Genomic DNA, 19,475 nt, shown 5'->3' on the forward strand with positions numbered 1-19,475 from the left:
TTTTTTTTCTCAGACAATTACAAATATTTCTTGCTTGTAAAAATTTTTCCCCTCTTCTGGCTCTTTCTCTGGGTACATCAGTCTAAGTTTTTCCTTGTAAGACCTCAGGCTATGTAAGAGTAAATGTCTGCCTTTAGCTTTCTCACTTTTTCTCCTTGTGTTCCATCCAGTTTTGTCTCTGCTTTTGCTCATTTCTTTGTGGAGTCTTACCCATGACTTTTTTACTTGCCTGCTTTCTTGACAACTTTTTTTCATGAAACAAGTGTGAAATCAACATCTGTTATAAATTACTTTCATTTTGTCGAAGTTTAAAGTCCCAAAGAGTTTTGCTCTAGCCAGCTTACTCAAGCCACTAATGCTTATTTAACAGAATACAAGATTGACTTTGTGTTCTATGTAGCACTGTAGGACTTGCATAAGTGCTGAAGATGCATGTGTTATTGCATTGTCATGGATGTCTGTCCTGGTACCCTAACACTATCTTTCTGTGAACTTACATAGACTGGAAAAAAACGAGGAATGTGCCTTGGCAAAGTTGTCTCTTGCTTCACAGATGCCCTGTTATAACTAACTGTCTGCTCTCATGATCTTGAAAATGCACTCTGTGGAAAAGTGTCTTCCTTTTGACAAAATAACTGTATTTGCCGCATGCACAAAACAAAGATCTGAAAGAGTTTTTTGCATCTCTGCAGGCCTCCTGCTTGACTAGGGCCAACTTGGCATTTCATCTGAGGAAGAGAATGATTCTGAGGGGCTGCAGATTAATTTCAATTACCTTTATTTTTAGGATTGTCAGGATGGTGGATAAGAACATTTACATTGTACAAGGTGAAATCAATGCGGTGGTGGGAGCCATAAAGCGTAATGCCCGATGGAGCACTCACACACATCTGGTAAGTTACCTTGAATTGTTGCTACAGGTTCACACTATGGCAGAAACTACCTGGTTTTAGAAAAGTACCTCTGTTTTTTCTAGCACTCGTTATAGTACTTTTGTAAGTAAAGTTGGAATAACTTTCTACATTGTTTCACGCTGAGCAGTTTTGGCTTCTTGTGTGTCAGTGACTGTAAGAGATACAAAGCTGGAAATCTTCTATCTATATACTCTGTAAACAAACAAAAAAGCCCACATTGTATTCCACATGGGAATCATCTCATTTAGACTTCGATCCCCTGCTGTGTCAGGGATTTTGAATATATGGTGTTATTTTATTTAGCACAATGTTTCTATATATATTTTTGTGCCCTCTTAGAGAGCACAGTCTTCATCATGAAAGCCCAATAAAAATTGGGGAAGTCATTATATATAGGGTATTTTTAAATTTTTCATATGGCATAGTGTCTTTCCTTAGCCTGGTTTTGTGCCTGCTAGTTATATTCCCGACTGAAACCTGTTACTAGTTTCAAACCTGTTTTGTTAAAAGCCATTAATACAATGTTTCCAAGTCTAATGATGCATTGGTCAGCTTATGGCTTCTACAGTGTAAATGTGTACATGTGGCATACTGTATCTGTGGGGAACTTCGGAATGTCACATGAATAGCAGATGGCTGTCATCCAGTACGAATGGTTTCAGTTTGTCGAAGGGTAGAGCTCTTTTTCTTTCTAACAGGCATTTCTTCATTAGAGCTCACTGCCACCCAGTAGGAGGTGTGGCTGCAGGTGTACACAGCTTGGAGAAACTGCTGGTCCTCCTTATTTTAATATCATGAAGATAGACTTAAGGCTAAAGGATGCAGCTATTCATGTAAATTTTGCACTGTGATTCTTGCTTCAAGTTATTTTAATGGCACCAAATGTCATTGTATTTCTGTTCCTATTACAATCTGCATAGATTAACATTATAGCAAATCCAGATGAGCCATTTTGTATGGTATGAGGTAGATTTGCTCTGAAATTTATTGAACAGCGGAAGGCTAATCAGAAATACTTCTAAGGACAATAAAACCAAACCAGAATACTCAGTCTTGAACCTATGCTTTGACATTTGAGCTGTATGGCATTGGGGAGCACTAGCAGGAAAATAGAAATGCTTCTCTTGGTTTTGATGGAGTAAACGCACTGACAGTGATAAACTCAACCCACAGTACTTCTGTGAAAATGAAAGAGGTCTTTACAGACCTATTATTAAGATTTGTGTTCAGGAGTATGTTTGCTGCATTAATTACTTCCTTCCTATATATAACCTATAGGATGAAGAAAGGGATCCCCTGCTGCATAGCTTTAGCCTCTTAAAAGAAGTGCTGAATAATATAACAGGTAAGCTTACACAGAAATCAGCAGGTATGCGTACCTGCTAGGGTATATGCAAACAAATGTACAGGTGTACTTGTTTGTCTTATTTACTATCCAGAGATCATATATTGAGTAACAAGAAAAGAGCAAATATGTATATGCTTTTAGACAAATAATACCAAAGTGAACTAGTACACAAATACCACTGCTGCCACTATCTGGAGATACATGTATATGAGTGTCTGTATGTATATATGTATATTTTTCTGTGTATACACACACACATATTTTTATATATAAATATGCATGTTTCTTCAATATAGTGAAGCTTGTAGTAATATATGAAATCTGGTGTACTATTATGCATAATATTTCTGTGCTTTGTTTATACTTTCTGATCTGTGAATGATGGGAAAAATCTGCTTAGAAAGTAGCCTCCCATTATCTGTTTTCTCCTCATATTATTTGGTTTGTTGGTTTTCATCATCTGTTACCAGTAACAAGTAAAGCACAGACTTCACTTTCCATTTACGTCTCTTGAATCTTGAAGGGAAAGGCTTACTTTGTGACCAGTTGCACTGAAAAGAACTGGATATCTATATTGATTACAGAAGTAGAACACAAACCTGTCGTGTATTCTGAACAGGTTTTTTCTCCCAACCCATCTTTCTTGCATCTTCCCCTACATTTTCTCTTTTTGTAGTTTCAGGAGTGATTGTTTAAGTGTAACCTAAGTATATGTTGAGAGTCTGGAAGTGAGGCTAATCCTGAGCTGCATGTGGCATTCTGCTGGCCCTTCCCAGGATTTGTCCTACTGATTGCAGTATTTGAAAGTAAGCTTTATTTCTGGTCCCTTTATTACAGTGAGTGTTCAGAACTGCACTCAACCTAAGTTTGAGAGGACATTTTGCATTTCTAATTGCAAAGCACACCCATTCTTGTGTCAGCACTGAGCCTGAAATCCATAAAAAGTATGTTCCCTAGGAGTACAGTAGTGCTGCTTCCAGGTGCTGTGGACATGTGCCAGTTCTGAGCCCTTATTCCTTCATCTTTTGTGGCTGCCTGTAGGGATAATGCTTTACTTTTCTTTGCCAGGTGATCTTCCCTTGGTTGTGAGCAGGACTTTTCTATCAGGTCATGACATCTTAGGGGACTCCTGCATAACTTGCATTTCTGGATAGTATTTTTGTTCTGGGTATTATGCTTGTACCCAGACTACATGACAGTGTGCGTTTGTGTTTTTTTGTAAACTCACTCATCTTCTGTAGGATATGCATACAGTCACCAAAAGTGTGTTGGGAGGAAGTTTTCCTTCTCTCCCTTCTGAGAGAGAAATTTTTCTTTAAAATAAGACTCCTGAAGTTCTTTGCCATTATTGCAAGTATCTCTTCTCATGAACAAGAGCAGGGAATGTCAGGATGCTCAAATAAATGCTGTATGAGTAAATGTCAGGGACTGGCCATTTATCTAGAATAGCCAGATACAATGAGCTGTTGACTTGTTGGGGAAAAATGCAAGCCCACTATCTGCTTGTGTTAGAGAAAGCAAACTTTAATGTACTGAGAGATTCAGAGACTCCCTGTGAGTATTAGTCATCAAGTAAGTGTGGTTCGTGCTGAGATAATAATTGCTTATATATGGTGATGATAGCGTCTTGGTTTGACTACATGGGATTCTTTTAAACAGGTAATTTCAGCTTCAGTGACTGCTATTTACCAACTAGTGTCTTGAGATAGGACATCATTGCTATGCTCCATTTTTTTAACTTTTAGACATGGACTGGTTCCCAAGCAATACTTTAAACAATGTAGACTCTCCTGCCTTATCTTCCAGGCAATGAAAAGTCCAAGCTTAGGTTTTTATGTGGGTGGCTTTTTTTTTTCCTTCTGCCTAGACCTACCTTTCATGTCTCTTTCATTAGCTCATGGAAACACATTGCTTTTATATTTAAATTTATTCAAGCTGTAATCTTTGACATTTGAGTTAGCTTTTAGTACAATTTTGCATTTATAGTAATATATATTATGTATTTTCTCAATCCCCCAAGAACCCATTTTAATCTGTTCCGGATGCAAATTTCAGGCTGCCTTGTCCCATCTCCCCTCTTGCTCTCGCCCTCCCTTCCCCTCCCCCATGGAGCATGTTTGATCAGGTGTGGCAGGAATATCCACTGTCAAGCTGCGCCCTTTATATTAGTCAATATTATCCTTCCTTCCCTCCCACTCCCTTCATTCTCCTCTGGGCTTTACCAGTTGATTTATAATTTTGGAATTCTCATCGGAGTCTGTAATACAGTTTGTTCATTATTTAACCAAAACCTGTTTAATGAGCAAAGAGAGGCAATGTAAATGTTAGGCATGTTGCAGTGGAGTACCTTTTGTTCTCCTCTGAGCTAGTGGGTATTAACTCTGTCATGACTGTGATGCTGAAATACCCTGGTCAAGGGTTATAAAGATGCACTGTATGCCTCCAGCAGCTAAAGATTCCCATTTCAAAGTATTGCTCCTCAAGAGTAACTAAATTGCATAATGTGTTTTATTGGACTACCAAAATAGCAGAAGCTTGAAAGCTTGCCTGCAACTAGGTAGTGGTATCCCGTCCCATTATAAAGTCTAAGTGGGCTCTTGAAGGAGGCATCTAGAGAAGATACTGTTGCACAAACAATCCCTTATTGTGGTAAGAGTAACTTCACTTCTGCAGTTCAGCATACCTAGCTAAGGGCCTTGGACCTGAATTATGTGGAATAACGCTGCTCTTTAGAATTCTGACAGAGAAACTTAATTTCTGTGGCAATTTTATGTAGATTTCTAAAAACAATGTAGTAATTTGAAAATGAACAGCATGTCTACTCTGATCCACTATCATTTAGCTTATTGTATGCCTTTTTACATTTTTATGGGTTGCATGCATTTTAATTACTATTGATAGTAGTTGCCTGAAAAACAGAAAGGAAAAATAGTTCTGTCATCTTGGGTGATTGCATAAGTTACTCCAACATAAATTTAATAGCGGAAAAGCAAAAATTGGTGTTCTGAGTTATGACCATATGGAAGCAGTGACTATCAAGCTTTGTCCATGCGTGCAAAATTGAAATACAACTACCTCTTCAAAGGTTATTTTAAAACTGATGGAAGTCTTGGTATTGATACAGGTTTGGATCTAGGATCACTGTCACCACAACTTCCATTTGACTGCTTTTTAAAGTAACCTGAGTATCTAGAAAATGTGTCTGGATGTTGAAATATTTGTTCATTTTGTCAGTTTTGTTATAGATTTAGGTCAACAAAAGGAAGCTTCTTTTTGACATCTTCTCTTTCATGAGTGTTTCCAACTTAGGATGCTCTTGAGCACACTAGGGAGAGGTTTTGTAACCACAAATAGCTGGGAATATGAATTAATTATAAGCCTGCTTTTCCATGACCTGATGAGGACTGGATTTCCTTAAATCTTGCTGTGGCTGTTGAAGTTTTCAGACCATTCCAGTATGATGTAGAGGTAAGAGCAGGTACTTCTGTAGTCATTCTCCTCATTGCAGAATTTGTGCTTAGCTCTGACTAGGAGGATGAGACAGTAACCAGGATTTTCATGACTGAAGTACTGCGTACTGGTTTGTAGGATAGCTTTAGAACAGAAAATAACTGAATACAACTGCCTTGTACAAGTCAGCACTGCAGTGGGAGAACCAGGTGTTTGTGGAAAGTGTGTGCATCGAGAGTCTATTTAAATAAGATTTAAACTAGGTAAACACACCTGTGAAGAGGTGCTTGTGTATATTTTAGGTCCATGAGTGCTAGACTGGAAGATTTGAGTCCTTTTATCCTCTGGTGGTTCAGAGTTAGTGCATTTAAACAGAAGCTGCAAAGTAAGCTGTTAGAAGCACTCTGATTTCATGCACATTCATGACATTTTAAATGAACGCTTGTACAGTGGGTTCAGAAGAATCTTTTCATGGCTTATTTCAGACAAGAAGCTGCTGCAAATCTCCATCTTTAGAGGGCTGGCTGGGGCATTAAGAGCTGGCTAAAGGTCAAATGACTGTAACCATAGGAGAACCTTTGCCCAGTGTACTGACTTAATATACTTGTTACTGTAGCCATCAGTTTTCTGGTATGTAGATTTGATTGCACACTCATTTTCTCATGTCTGAGCTCTGGAAACTCAGTTTTTAGGGAAAAACTGACATTCGTCTAAAGCAATACAAGGATTTTATCCTGATTTGGGTTTAACGTGAACTTTTTCTGAAAGGTCTAATTTTAAGAAGTGTTAAATTGGTAGTAAGTATAAATATGTGTCCTATTCTCAGTGCTATTGCAGTGCTATTGAATAGAATCTGACATACTCGTTGCGGTCTATTCAAGCTAAGAAATCAGAAAAAATAATTTTTTATTTTAAAGAAGTGTAGGAATTGGATTATATGGATGTGTGATATGTATAGTGCTGCAATGCTTGTTACTTTGCAGATAAGAGCAATGTTGTATTTTATTTATTATTTATATCTTGAGTTTCTGCAGGAAGTACCTGGGCTTCAGTCAACTGTAAGCTGTGATACTTCTCCCTTTGTTTGCACTGAAGGATTGCAATGTTATCTAGAGCGGACATTGAAAAAAAAAAATCACCTAAGCTTTTCTTCTGTTGCACATCAGCTTTGTATAAAAGATCTGGAAGACTCACTGGTCTCATAGATTATGTCTGTTCCTGTGATAACTTAAAATTTTTTTTTTTCTTTAAATGAGAGATACCCATACATGTTAGCTTCATATTTTGGAAAACCAAGCAACTCAGGCTAACGTTTAGCTTTTGTGGCATTCTCCATAAATTTTTTTAAGAATGGAAAAGGTGTAAGAAAGGTTAGAAAATCGATAAAGTTTCTTCCATAACTTTAACTCAGCCTTACTCAAATTAGTGCATGGCAATACAATTTTAGTCCATATCAAATGACCTGACACAGTGTACAGAAGTAGTAATTAATTTCTCTTAATATTTTCTGTCACCTTTCTACAAGAAATATGAAGATTAATGTGACAACCTTAATTTGATACTTTGCCTGCAGGCTGAATCCAGTCTTGATTTTGTGAATTGTGTTCAGATGATGCAGGAAAAGTTGTCGTTTTAAAAGAAAGTTCCTAGTCTTCATGAATGCAGGCATCCTTCCAAGTGCACAGAGAATGTAAATAACTGCAGTATTTTTGCTTTGAAGCTGCAGGTAGTTCCAAATAATCTCTTTGAGAGATTAATCTTCATTTTAATCTCATTGTAGCACCAAATGAATCAAATGACTGTCTTATGGGTGAGGTCTTTGAATTGCCCTCAGGTAATAGGTTTCTATGGATGTTTTTGGCATAGATTTTCTTCGTGTTACTGGAGAAATAATAAACCAGACTTTTCCCAGGTGGTTGCTAATTTTGTACTTTACTTTCTAAGTCATTTTCCTGGAGTGACACTAATGTGCCCTAAGAATGGTGACTGCACTGGGAGACCTGGGATGTGAACTTCTCAAGCTGAAAACTAATACCAAAATTGTCATAATTTCACTTAAGATTTAGTTTATTTTCTATATAAAGGAAGAAAGAGGAGGAATCTGCTTGATGAAGAATAACTGTTAGTATTTGTGAAGCTTATAGATACACCAAGACAAGCACTTTAACCTTTTCCAAGCATTTTCTGTTGTGTGTGGACAGCATTTGTGCAGAGTGTGTGAGGATTCAGGTGTGGATGGGGCCACTCTGAACTCTGATCGATTCTGTTGAATTGTTCACTCAGCCCTTCAGCATAGGTTCCTGAATGAAACTGGGACTCAGAAGGGGAAGCTTGTAGCTGAGAGATTGTATAGCTAAGACTGAACAGGCAGAAAGGGCTAAACTGCGGTTGTGTGGCATTCTTAATTTGGTAACTTTTTAGCTCTTGTGTTCATCTTCTATGTTTTGTTTCTGAGCAGTAAGAAACTTACTGAATAAATTCAAAAGAAGTGGAGTGACTCTGGGAATATCTAGAGCGAATAAAACAACCAACCCAATAAGATGGTCTTCAGAGAAGGTATTTCTGCATTCCTCTTAAAGTGAGGGCTTCTGAACTGTCCCTGCTCAGTCCAGCACCACCACCTTTGCAATACCACCTAAGCATCCTTTTAATACAGTTTTTGGGTGCAATTTAAGACTAGAGCTTGGAGCTTAACAGTCTTTCATCTGTACTTGGCTAATGACTGGCAGGTACAGGCAGGAGGTGGTGCTGTTGGAAGAAATTGTTTCCTGACCTCTAATCCTTAAGGACCCAAGGTTTTAGATGGACAAGCGCTCCTGGCTGTTGCTTGGCAGAGTTCCCACAGTGGGCTTGTTCTGTAACACCAGCCTTCTGTTACCACTGCAGGGCTGGGCTCTGAAGAGCTGCCACATGTGCATGGTGCGCAACCGACTCTCTTGTTCCACGCTTCTCGAGCAATTACTTTCCCACTTGTTGGGCACTCCATTATTTCCTCCAGTTACTACTTCTGTGTGAAGTGGAGCCATAAAGGAAATGGCCTAATGTACATACATTAGAGGGCAATAAATTGCAGTTTGATTTGGTAGAAAGGCAGTAGCAGATGCTCCGTTAAGTTAAGGTTCCTCTTAAGTTATCCATGGAGGTTTTATTCCATGTTTTTTTGATGATGATGTCTTTGTTTTGTTCAAGACTAGTTAAAAGGAATTGTGTCCAGTTAACAGACATTAAGGCTATTTGCATTATAGTAAAAACCCTTTGGAAGTCGGAGTGTACATGAAATTGCTGAATTTCAGTAGAAGTTTATTAAAGATATAGCTCTTCTGTCACCTTTCCTTCTTCTAACTGTCTTCTTGCTAAACTGCTGCCATCTAACCTGTTAAAAACAATGTCTCAAAGGTTATTTACTTCAAAGAAGCAGTAACTTGTGTCAGAAAGTGCAGGTGCGTATTTATATAGTTGCATAAGATGTAACAGGACTGCCAAGAAGCATTGGTCATACATACAGAACAAGTGTGTTGAAGCATTCCTCATGTCAAAGAGTTTGTAGCTTAAGAGGGTAGAAGCAGAGAGAAGTCATTAAGTATACAAAGTTGTTAAACACTTGAGGGTTTTTCTTAATGACTTTTGTCCTTCAAACATGCTGTCATTAGCTGATCCGTAATACAGTTTATGGCAAGATGTGAGTTTGAAGGAGAGGTTTGAAAGAAGATTCAATTGGGCAAAATGTCCTTTTTTCAGGAATAGTGCAGGGATGTGTAGTAAAGTGCTTCCTTTCTCAATAATTAATGTGGAAGAAAAAAGCCAGTGAGACGAGAGGTAGAATGGGAGGGATTTAAAAGTAAGTATAAAAGTAGCAGAGTAATGGAGAACATTGTTATTAAAATAGCAAGTTGATTGGTTGGGGAATGTTAATAGTGAGAGATGTGCAGTTGGTGTCTTGCCTGTTTGAGGTAAACTTGCAAGAGCTTTTTCTTTTTAAGGTAACTGTACCTAGCTTGTCTGCTGTATAAGTGTTGTGGAAGAGACTATTGCTGAAGGTTTTTTTTTGCAATCAAGAAAAAAACCATTTTTTCCAACATGTTATGGACCTCCTCATTGTAAGTTCTTAAAAAAAATTTCAGATGGGTAGTCAAGATCTTGCTTTTGTAATTTGCCTTTAGAAAATGATACAGGACAGCAAATTTGTCCAGGAAAGAGCTATAAAACTTGCAGCTGCATGCAGTCCTATGAAAATTCCTATCATCTTTTAGATGACATGATTTTAACTTGCTTTACAGCACCTCTAAAAGCTACAAAGAAAAGAAAGTTTGGTATATATTGCCTATAATAAAGTGGTTAAAAGGTAGGGTCTGAGGTCTTGTGATATGGTGGATTCTGAGGTGAAAGAGATGGAAATGTCATGTCATGGGTGAGTTTGAAGTGCATTCATTCCAGCGTTGGTGATATCGATGGTACTTTCTGGGGAAAAACTTCCGGAGTAAATGGAAATCTGTGAATTCCATAATGGAGTGAGGAAGGCTAAATTATGAGTGAGTTAAATACATGTAAATCTTCCAGGGACAGTGAATCAGTACATATCATCACAAAATTGTAGGGAGTAAGACCCATCTTGAGAACAAACATTTATCAACTAGTCATAGTTATTGTAGAGAATTGGTGTACCTACATTAGTATTGTATAATGTACTGTATCCGTGTGTCTTGGGAATGCCATTGGAAGTGTTAAAGCAACCTACTCTTCCTTTGAACTCCTAATTATATTTGGACATTTCTTGTTTAGTTTAAGGGCATGGCGAGACCTAGACTGCTCGTCACTTGAACTTCATGAAATGAATGTGTCCATGCTCTTTGCATGGTGCGATTGTGAAGTTAAAACTTGTCAGTTCAAACTACTCTTGTATTCAAGCACGCTGTGAAAGAAAGAGGAGATGTATAGTTATGTGATAGTTGAGGAACAGCCCAAGACATCATGACCAAAAAAAAAAAGACTATATGAGATGGGTAGAAATGTAAAAGTAAAACATGTTAGATGAGAACTTGCACATATATGCAATAGAAGTAAACTTTGGGGTGATACTGGCTTTAGCTATGCTGTTAAAATGAATAGATTGCTAAACTGTTTCCATGACAGCTTTATGCTAATATATTTTGCACTGTAGTCACAATTGTAATACTCAAGGGGTGCACTTGATTAATGCTTGTTAGCTGAATATGTTAAATTTTTCAGTGATGGTGGTACTTTGGTTGTTTAATCCTCTATCTGTACCCTAATATAAGCACTTTAGAAATTCTAATTTCCAGTTGTGTCCTTGTAGCAGTAAGCTGGAACTTGTTCCTAGCCATATTGAAACAGTAAGGTATAAACAGAGCAGTCTTTCAGAAAGTGTATGCTGCCTTTACTTGGTGCAGGAGTCTGAATGCTTGCATGACTGTAAATAATTTCCAATGTGTGTGCTACTTAAGTAAGATGAGAGACTTCAAAACAATGCTTCCACTTTTGATTATGTTTAGCTTAATTCTGGGAGGAAGTTTTTTATTAAAATGTGTCTTTGTGCCCTGTTACTTTTCAGGAAATTGTCGTTTTTCTTGATACAGTGATGAAGTCTGCCAAGTGCCTGTTGAATTAGATTCCATTTCACTCTTGATTAACTGCTTAAATAACTTATGTGGCAAATTGTAAATATGAGATACTGTTGAAATAAATCAAGATGTGATTGTTACTTTGATCATGGCATATTGAAGGAGAAGGGTCTATTAGATCTGGGTACAGTCAGGGGGGAGACTTTATTCTAGAAATAAAATGAGTGACAGTGGTAAAATATGGTTGTTTATGTAAGCATATTTAGTAACTGCACTTAGGAACTTGGATGTTCTTCAAAGCTGGATTAGATGGTTTATAGTGGCCTGTAATAGTTCTGTAATAACTAAGATGGCTGTCATGGCAGCATGGGAGGAGACTTCATTAGCTGGTTTTCGCTTCAGTCTGATGTTTTCGCATATGTTGTTCAGAGGTACTGGTTTTGTTTGCACACTCAGCATTTAGTTAAAACATTTGGGTTTTCAGTGTCCAAAGTGCAAACATATTCAGTCAGACTTACTTCTGTGCTTCTCCTCTCTTAAATACATTCTGCCTCAGTATGAAATCAGCACTTTAGATGTGAAGTAATCATGCTTGTACAGGGAGTGGGGGAACACAGTCCAGGGAATATTTACTTTGGTGGCATTGTTGATGATGGACACAGAGGTGTAGGAAATATGTTTGCTCAAATATTTACCAGTCTGTTAAAATATGGTCAACAGGAAGATACTTTTCCAGTTGAAACAGGAGTACTGTGATACTGTAGGAAAATTAGATTTTGGGTTGGCAAAGAGATAAGTTCTAAACAAAAAACTTTTCTGAAAGTGTGTGACTTCTTTACATGATACAGGAGTCTGAACACTTTCATCATGAAGGCTTCTGCTTCATTAAGAACATAAGGGAAGAAATATCCATGTTTGGTAAATAAAAGTAACTTTTTCTTGGGGAAAAGGCTTTGCCAAGAGTGTTGGAACAAGAGAGGGAGAAAGGAAAAGATTCAGACATTGTAGAAAGCAATAGGGCAACTTTGAGTAGCTGAATGGTAGGTCAAGAATTTAAAACAAACAAACAAAAAGCTTTATTCAGAGAAAAAGAAGTTGCTGAAGAAATAGATTATTAAATAAGGGGGAGGAGAGACCATCATAGGCATCCTGGAATGCTTAATTAAATGCTTGTTTGGTAATTGATTATTAAAGCTTTGTGCCAGAGGCAACGTCAGCTTAAATTTTGCAAACAGTTTTCTCCCTTCTGCTTTTACTAACAGTCCATTAAAAATCTGAAAGTGAAGTTCATTCTCATTCAGCTGCCTTTAAATTGTAGGGTTTTTTTGGATGCCAGTTCTTAATGCTATTGAGTTTCGCAACCCATTCTGGTACTTGTTCACATGCACAAGACCCATGTGCTGCAGCGGAAGGTCACACACTCCCTTTCACTCTGCAGGAACAGCAGGTGATGGTACCAGCTGTTCACATCCTCGTATTAGATGCCTGAATTTGAGCAGCTGTATGAGGCTGCTAATAAACTCTAACATGTAATGCAGTTCATATTTTGCCTACATTTCACTTGATTTTACTCAGCACCAGCCAGTATTTTTTTTAACATCTTTCACTGCCACCCATAAGATGCTCATTTTCTTTCTTGTCATGCTGGTCTCTACTCCTCTTGTATGATGGACCAGTCAGATGCTCAAGAAGTGTTCCAGCATTACAGATTTGCATGTTTTCTGGTAACCTTTCCCTTTCAAATGTTCAGGGTTTAAGGAAGCAGGAATACTCTCTCTAGCAAAAACATCTTGAAATTGTAAAGTTGTAATGCTGTAGTGAAAATAATCCAGGCTGTTCTAAAGGATATACTTGTCCTTAAGCAATACTAGTTTTGTATACAAACTTCGGTGTTTTCTTGTTTGTTTTAGGAGAATGGGTCAAAAGTGCTTTCATTCTGAGGAATCTCTATCTGCATTCAGCTAACTGAAGAGGTCTTGTTATGTGAATCTGCTGTTAAAAGAAGGCTGCAGTGGTTTTTAATTCCACCTCGAGTAATAAAATTGGCCTGGCCATGAGTTTTGATATATCCACAGTTGACTTCAACTTGTGCTTTTTATTTAAAAAGCTTATTTGTGACCTGTTAGGACCCTCTGTTAAGCCAGTTAAATAAACGGTGGAAAGGTTGAAACTGCTTGTCTGCGCTTTCCCGAAAAGGGGAGGAGGGATATTTACGATTTTAAACCCTTTCAGCTTCTCTGTTCACCTTTTCCTCTTCTGTCATTGACTTGGCTCCCATCTCCTTCTCTGGAAGACTCATAGTACCTAGAACTGAGAAATAGCTTGGTTCCACTGACTGGCCACCAATGTGATGATGAAGTCTTCTTGCTAATAAGATCCTGAGAGGTGACTTTGGTGTTTTGTGGTTTTGTTTGTTTGAGTTTTTTTTTTTAATTTTGGGGTTTTTTTTCCCCCATTACTGTAGTCTCAAGAAATGCACTTCGGAATCAAAGCTGTATTGAGGTAGGAGCTGTGAAGAGACATCTTTTAAAAATATGGTGGAGGTGAGGAAGAGAGTTTATTTAATCCTTTGCTCAAAGGATCTCAGGGAACTTAGGAGCCAAGATAATTATCAGGAGTCAGATGTTAAATATTTTATAAAATTATGTGTCCAGTTCTGGGCCCGGCACTTCAAGAAAGACGTTGAGGTGCTGGAGTGAGTCCAGAGAAGGGCAACAAAGCTGGTGAAGGGTCTAGAGGGTAAGTCTTAATGAGGAGCGGCTGAGGGAACTGCAGTTGTTTAGCCTGGAGAAAAGGAGGCTGAGGTGACACGATACCGCTCTCTACAACTACCTGAGAGGAGGTTGTAGTGAGGGAAGGATCGACCTCTTCTCCTGGGAAACTAGTGTCAGGACAAGAGAGCATAGTCTCAAGCTGTGCCAGAGGAGGTTCAGGTTAGACATTAGGAGGCCTTTCTTCACAAAAGGGATCATTAGGCATTGGAATGGGCTGCCCGGGGGGATGGTGTTTAAGAAAAGACTGGACGTGGCACTTAGTGCCGTGGTCCAGTTGACATGGTGGTGTTAGGGCAAATGTTGGACTCGATGATCCCAGAGGTCTCTTCCAACCAAATCAATTCTGTGGTTATGAAAATAAAAGAACCTAGCTGTGCAGTTAGGGTTGGAAGAGAGAGCATGAGATCAGAAGTATATGGTAGAATAAAGGAAGAATATAACTGTTAAAATAGTAAAGTGGCATAGCTCAGAAGAAATAAAACTATATTTTCATTAGATCCTATTCTTATTGCTCCACAACTCAACTGTTTTAGCTGGTCAGCATTCTTAAATTGAACTATCTGATATCTAGATCTGATTTTCCTTGCTTGATATGCATTGCTTTTCTCCAGCAAAGATGGCACAATTTATTTTTATTTTTTTTCTGGAGCAGGAATTGGCTCTTCCATGGCAGATTAGAACTGTAAGCTCCTTGTTTAGCATCTAGGATTTTTTCAGACAGCCTTACAATTTCTTTCTAGACACCGAGTATTAATTGGTTGAAACAGTCAGTTATTTTTAACTGCATGTTTCAGATTTATTTCTTTTTTTCACCGTTCAGGTGTCTCTGTCAGCCATAAAGAAAGCAGTTGAAGTAAATAGCTGTATCTAATGAAGTACCTCTTGTCCCCACAACTGCTTCCAAAATAAACTGAGAATAATGCTTTACACATTTTTTCTCCTTTAACTGTAAAGGCAAGCAAGAGAGGAAGGATGGATTAACAAGTAGTGATTTCTAGGAGCTGTTCTCTGCTCAGATTCCTCTGTGCTTGGGCTGACTGACAGGGACATGTGGCTCAAGTGCATCTGGAAATATATCACTGGTAAAATTTGGTCGGGTAAATATAGCAGGAACGGGTTGTCGGGGCAAGAGACAAATTGTTCTGGGAAAGGAAGTGCTGTCTGTCTGTTGTCTGAATAAGAATTTCCTATATTTCTGAGACTTACCTGTTTCTTTCAGTGTAGCTAAGGTACCGGCAGGATCAGACATATTTGCTGTGTTCTGTTGTCATATGTTCTTATGGTGGGAGTGTCACCAGAAATGGTAAAATGAGTAGGAGTAGCTATAGAGAACTGATACCAATATATCCTATGGTGTTTAAATAGCAGTCGAAAACACTTTGTTCTAGTTTAAGCTCTTTTTGAAAATAGGCAGGGACATCAAACATGAAAAGTAATTCCCTGAGTTTCAGGACATGGTAATACTGAAGAATCCTGACTTTTGCTTAAGTGCAAAATTGTTTCTAGCCCACATGATTCCAGAAAACAAATAGATAAACAAACAAAAAAAACCCAAAACCCCACCACCTCCCCCCTTGAAAACGGGCTGAAAGCCCAAATTCTAAGTTCTTTTCTTTTGTTGACAGTCGACAGGTAGAAGATGAGCAGGGATAAAGTCAATTACAAGGCTTTCCTCCAGTGAAAGCTGATTGGCAAAGGCTTCTTGAACCATTCAAGTCTCAACACAAATTATATTGTTTGTGGAGAAGACTGAGCCAATGGCATTAGAGAGTGGCCTACAGAAATCTATGCCAGCATAGGAGGCTTGATTAGGCTATATTTTATACAAAAAGGCCATAATCATGGGCAATGACAATTAAAATCTTAACAGATGCAAGCAGTAGAAAATGGAACAGTAAATTACAGACTTTGTGAAGTTTATCAAGGAAAGCTGGAGGTCACTACAGATTGGAAGGGAAAAAAGAACCCCAAAACTTAGTTAAACATCAGTAATAGCCAACTATGCTTTCTCCCACTTCATAAAGCGTTAAATAACTCCATCTATACCATTTGCAGCATATTCTTGATTCAATGGGCTGTTTTCTTTAATCTGCTTGCTCAAGAGTTTATGGAAGATGGAACTCCTGACAATTTTTTGCATGGTAGCTGCCTGTGGTTAGTTACCGACTCTGTAGCTTGTCCTGAGAGGTTGCACAGTGCTTCACACTGTAGTGAGCTCTCAGTCTGCTGCCCTGTGATGTGGCTGTGTCTGGGGTGGGGTTAGCAACCAACAGGTGCACAGCATACCACATGAATGTGGAGGCAGAGAATTTGTGTCCAAGGGCATTGGGGGTAAGTAACTGTAGTTGTAAAAAGTGTTACACGAATGCTAACATTTTCACTGAGCAATGAGTTGGTTCTAAAATCTATCCCACAAACTTCCATATAATAAGCTTCAGTTTTTATCCTCAGAAGTCTGAAGAGCTAAACTGATGTTGGAATTTTCTTTGGCGCATAGGAAAAAATCAGTAGTTTGCTGGAGGATGCAACTGATTCAGACTAGAGCCTGTCCAAAAACTTTCTGCAGTTACAAGCAGTAGGATAAGATATGGGATGCTGTGCTTTTTTGAGTAAAACCTTCATGACTAAGTAGAGAAAACTGTTTTGTCAATGTACAGTGTTCTTCAAAAATATTTGTAAGCCCTCAGGATTACTTCATTATTTCATCTGATTGCACCAGTTCCAAATACTATGCTGCTTCTAATGACTTAAGCAGGGGTAAAACCTCACTATTTCTGTGCTCGTCTTATTGTTGCACTGTTGCTTGCATGCATGCTTCTTATCCCAGGTGTTCCAGCTTCCAGCAATTGAGATTTGAAATGTAGCCCTTAGAAGTCCCTGCTTCTCTGCAGACTGCCCAGACACTGTTCCTCAAAGGCCTTTGAATGTAGTTATTTATTCAGTTTTGTTTTTCCTTTGCCTGACTCTTGCTGGAATAAAACTGAAAGAGCTGAACTTCATGTTGCAGGTGAGATTTCTCATTGAAGGACACCTATTTTGTCTGATCATCTGGTACTGGTAAACTGTTGTTTGTTTTTCTGTGCATCAACTGTCAGTATGTATGGCAACAAATTACTTTTTAATCAGATATCCAGCAGAAATTAAATCAAGCATAACATATATTCAGAATATATTATCTTTACTTATGTGTCTACCAGCATTTAATAAAAGGATGTTGTTGCTTTTCCCAACATTTATATTTTGTTTCAAAGTAGCAGAGTTCTGCTGTGAACCGAAGGCAAGAAGCTGAGATTGTCTACAGTGTTAAAAGTGTATTAAAAGAATCAGACCATGATATTAAAAAGAATTGCAATTACTTAAATTTGAAAGAAATCTAGAAGGACCAAAGCACAAGGAGATTATTTGTAAAGGACTTGGAAATTGTGGATTATTATGTGCAGTGAAATATGGAGTAGTACTGGGAGCCATACAAGAGAGATGTTAGTTTGAATAAGCATAAGAAATGGGGTATCAATGTATAGCAGAGTTTAAATTCCCCCCCCGCCCTTAATGTTCCTGAACATGAAGAGATGTCAACAGAAAGCCCAAGTATTCATAGTCTGTGAAAAGTAATCTGTTTTCTTTGACTTGTTAATGAGCAAGATGACTAAATGTCTTTAAAGCAGTAGAAAATGTACAGATTTCTGTGGCTTATTTTTAGTCATTACATACCTCTTGCATGGAGTGCTCTGCAACATTGTAAAGGAACCAAATGTTGATTAGAAGCTGAAGCAGAAAGAATAATAGTAGATCATTTGTGCTAGATGAAATTGGAAGGAAAAGAGAGAGAAAGATTCATTAATAAGTGTAAAACAGAAAAATGCTCAGAGGCTGCATTTCCAGAACTGTTATAGAAGTTTTTGGACCTGCTGCTGTGAGGAAAGTGACTAAAATAGTTAAAGCTCTTCTAAAGCTCTACAGGAGCTTTTACTGCAGGGATTTCTTCTGGGACCACTATTCCACAATAAGGATGGCTTTGCTCTGGATGTGTCTGAGTGATGATTTATTCAGGATGGCTGTAGAATCACATATAACTCTCATCTAGCTGTGTTGATAGGTGTTGTCATGTAAATAGGAGGCATTTAATCTCTGTAAGTATAACTATTTTGCATTCTACAACAGTCAGTTGCATCTGTCTAGGTAATACTGAAAGCTTATGGTATTTAAGCCTTATTTACTGGCAGTAAATGTGAAATTGTTAGCCTGTTCTTATAATCTCAGCTGTTTAATTGTATGAAGAAGATAGTTGTTTCATTTGAAACCTTTAAACTGTTTTAGCTACTAATGCTGGGACAAGAATGCATATAATAAGATGAAGAAAGGAGTGAACCAGGGACATGTAGGTTTATAGAATCTAAGTGGGAGCATGGTTACTTTGTTCCTGACCTCCTCTTGAACACCTCCTAAGTGCTAACCTGAATGGGAATGGGGATGATCATTGCCTTTGTGAGATACCTTAATGTCTGGTATTTTCTGAGCTGAAATTCCACTTTATGAAAATCACCTGAAGTATTAACTTAATTTAATCTTTCAGCCTGAGCCCACAAGTTTAAACTGCACAGAACTTTATTAGCTGCAACAGGCTGTTGTAAAATATTTATGCTGCAACCTTATTTTTGGTTTTGAGAGAAGAATCACTTATGATTACAGATAGAAAAAGCAGTGAAAGTACGGCAAAACTTGGGATGAGGACATAGACCTTTCAAGCATGCCCTATGCACGCGTAGCTGAAGTTTTATACCTGCAGAAGCTGCCTGAGTTTCTTGTAGTGCACATGACTCATGTTCCCTTTTTCTCTTTTGCTGTTACTTTCAGTTTATGCTTTTTTTTTCTGTTGTCTGTTCCCATGTAAGCCCATTAAGACTCTAATCGTTCTGTGTCAAATTTACAACTAATGTAACTTTTCAATAGGAGAACCACTGTTATGTGTCAGTTCTTCTCACTTCCTATTCTTTATGTGCCTTTGCACAGTCAGCACTGAGTTTTTGTTGGGCTTAATATAAAGAGGCTTAGAAAGGCAGGTACTTCTGGATTTGAATTTATGAGACTTCCAGACATGGAGTGTCATATGTGCTCCACACACCCCCCCCGCCCAATCTTCTTCTGTAATGCTCTGTAGTCTGTAATAGGTTGAGTTGTAACATTCATTGAACCATTCCTCACATTCCCTGCTTTGAAAGCTTATCAGGACTGCTTTGATTTAGTTATCTGGAACAAAAAAAAAGCTGTTTGTGAAGGCTGGAATGGAGCTCTGGAGCAATAATATATCGGAGATCAGATTCAGGTCCCAGTTGTATTATTCCTAGGGATTTATTTGCCTGTGTACACACAGGAGCAGAGTGGTGTGTATGGAAGGCTTGCAGGAATGGCA

General features: G+C 38.2%; 1 protein-coding gene across 1 annotated transcript in view; it reads left to right on the plus strand.

Annotated features, from left to right (window-relative positions):
* Nucleotides 1-797: 797 nt before the first annotated feature.
* The window catches only part of LOC104166923 (golgi-specific brefeldin A-resistance guanine nucleotide exchange factor 1-like), a gene marked incomplete at its 3' end in the record, with an annotated part of 78,274 nt that continues 59,596 nt past the window's right edge, over nucleotides 798-19,475 (plus strand). Inside the window, 2 exon segments of the mRNA XM_009707022.1 lie at nucleotides 798-893; nucleotides 2,193-2,259. Of these exon segments, the coding sequence (XP_009705324.1) occupies nucleotides 798-893; nucleotides 2,193-2,259 (163 nt within the window).

This window comes from Cariama cristata, unplaced genomic scaffold, assembly GCF_000690535.1.
Source record: "Cariama cristata isolate BGI_N322 unplaced genomic scaffold, ASM69053v1 scaffold10499, whole genome shotgun sequence".
NCBI classification, from domain to species: domain Eukaryota; kingdom Metazoa; phylum Chordata; class Aves; order Cariamiformes; family Cariamidae; genus Cariama; species Cariama cristata.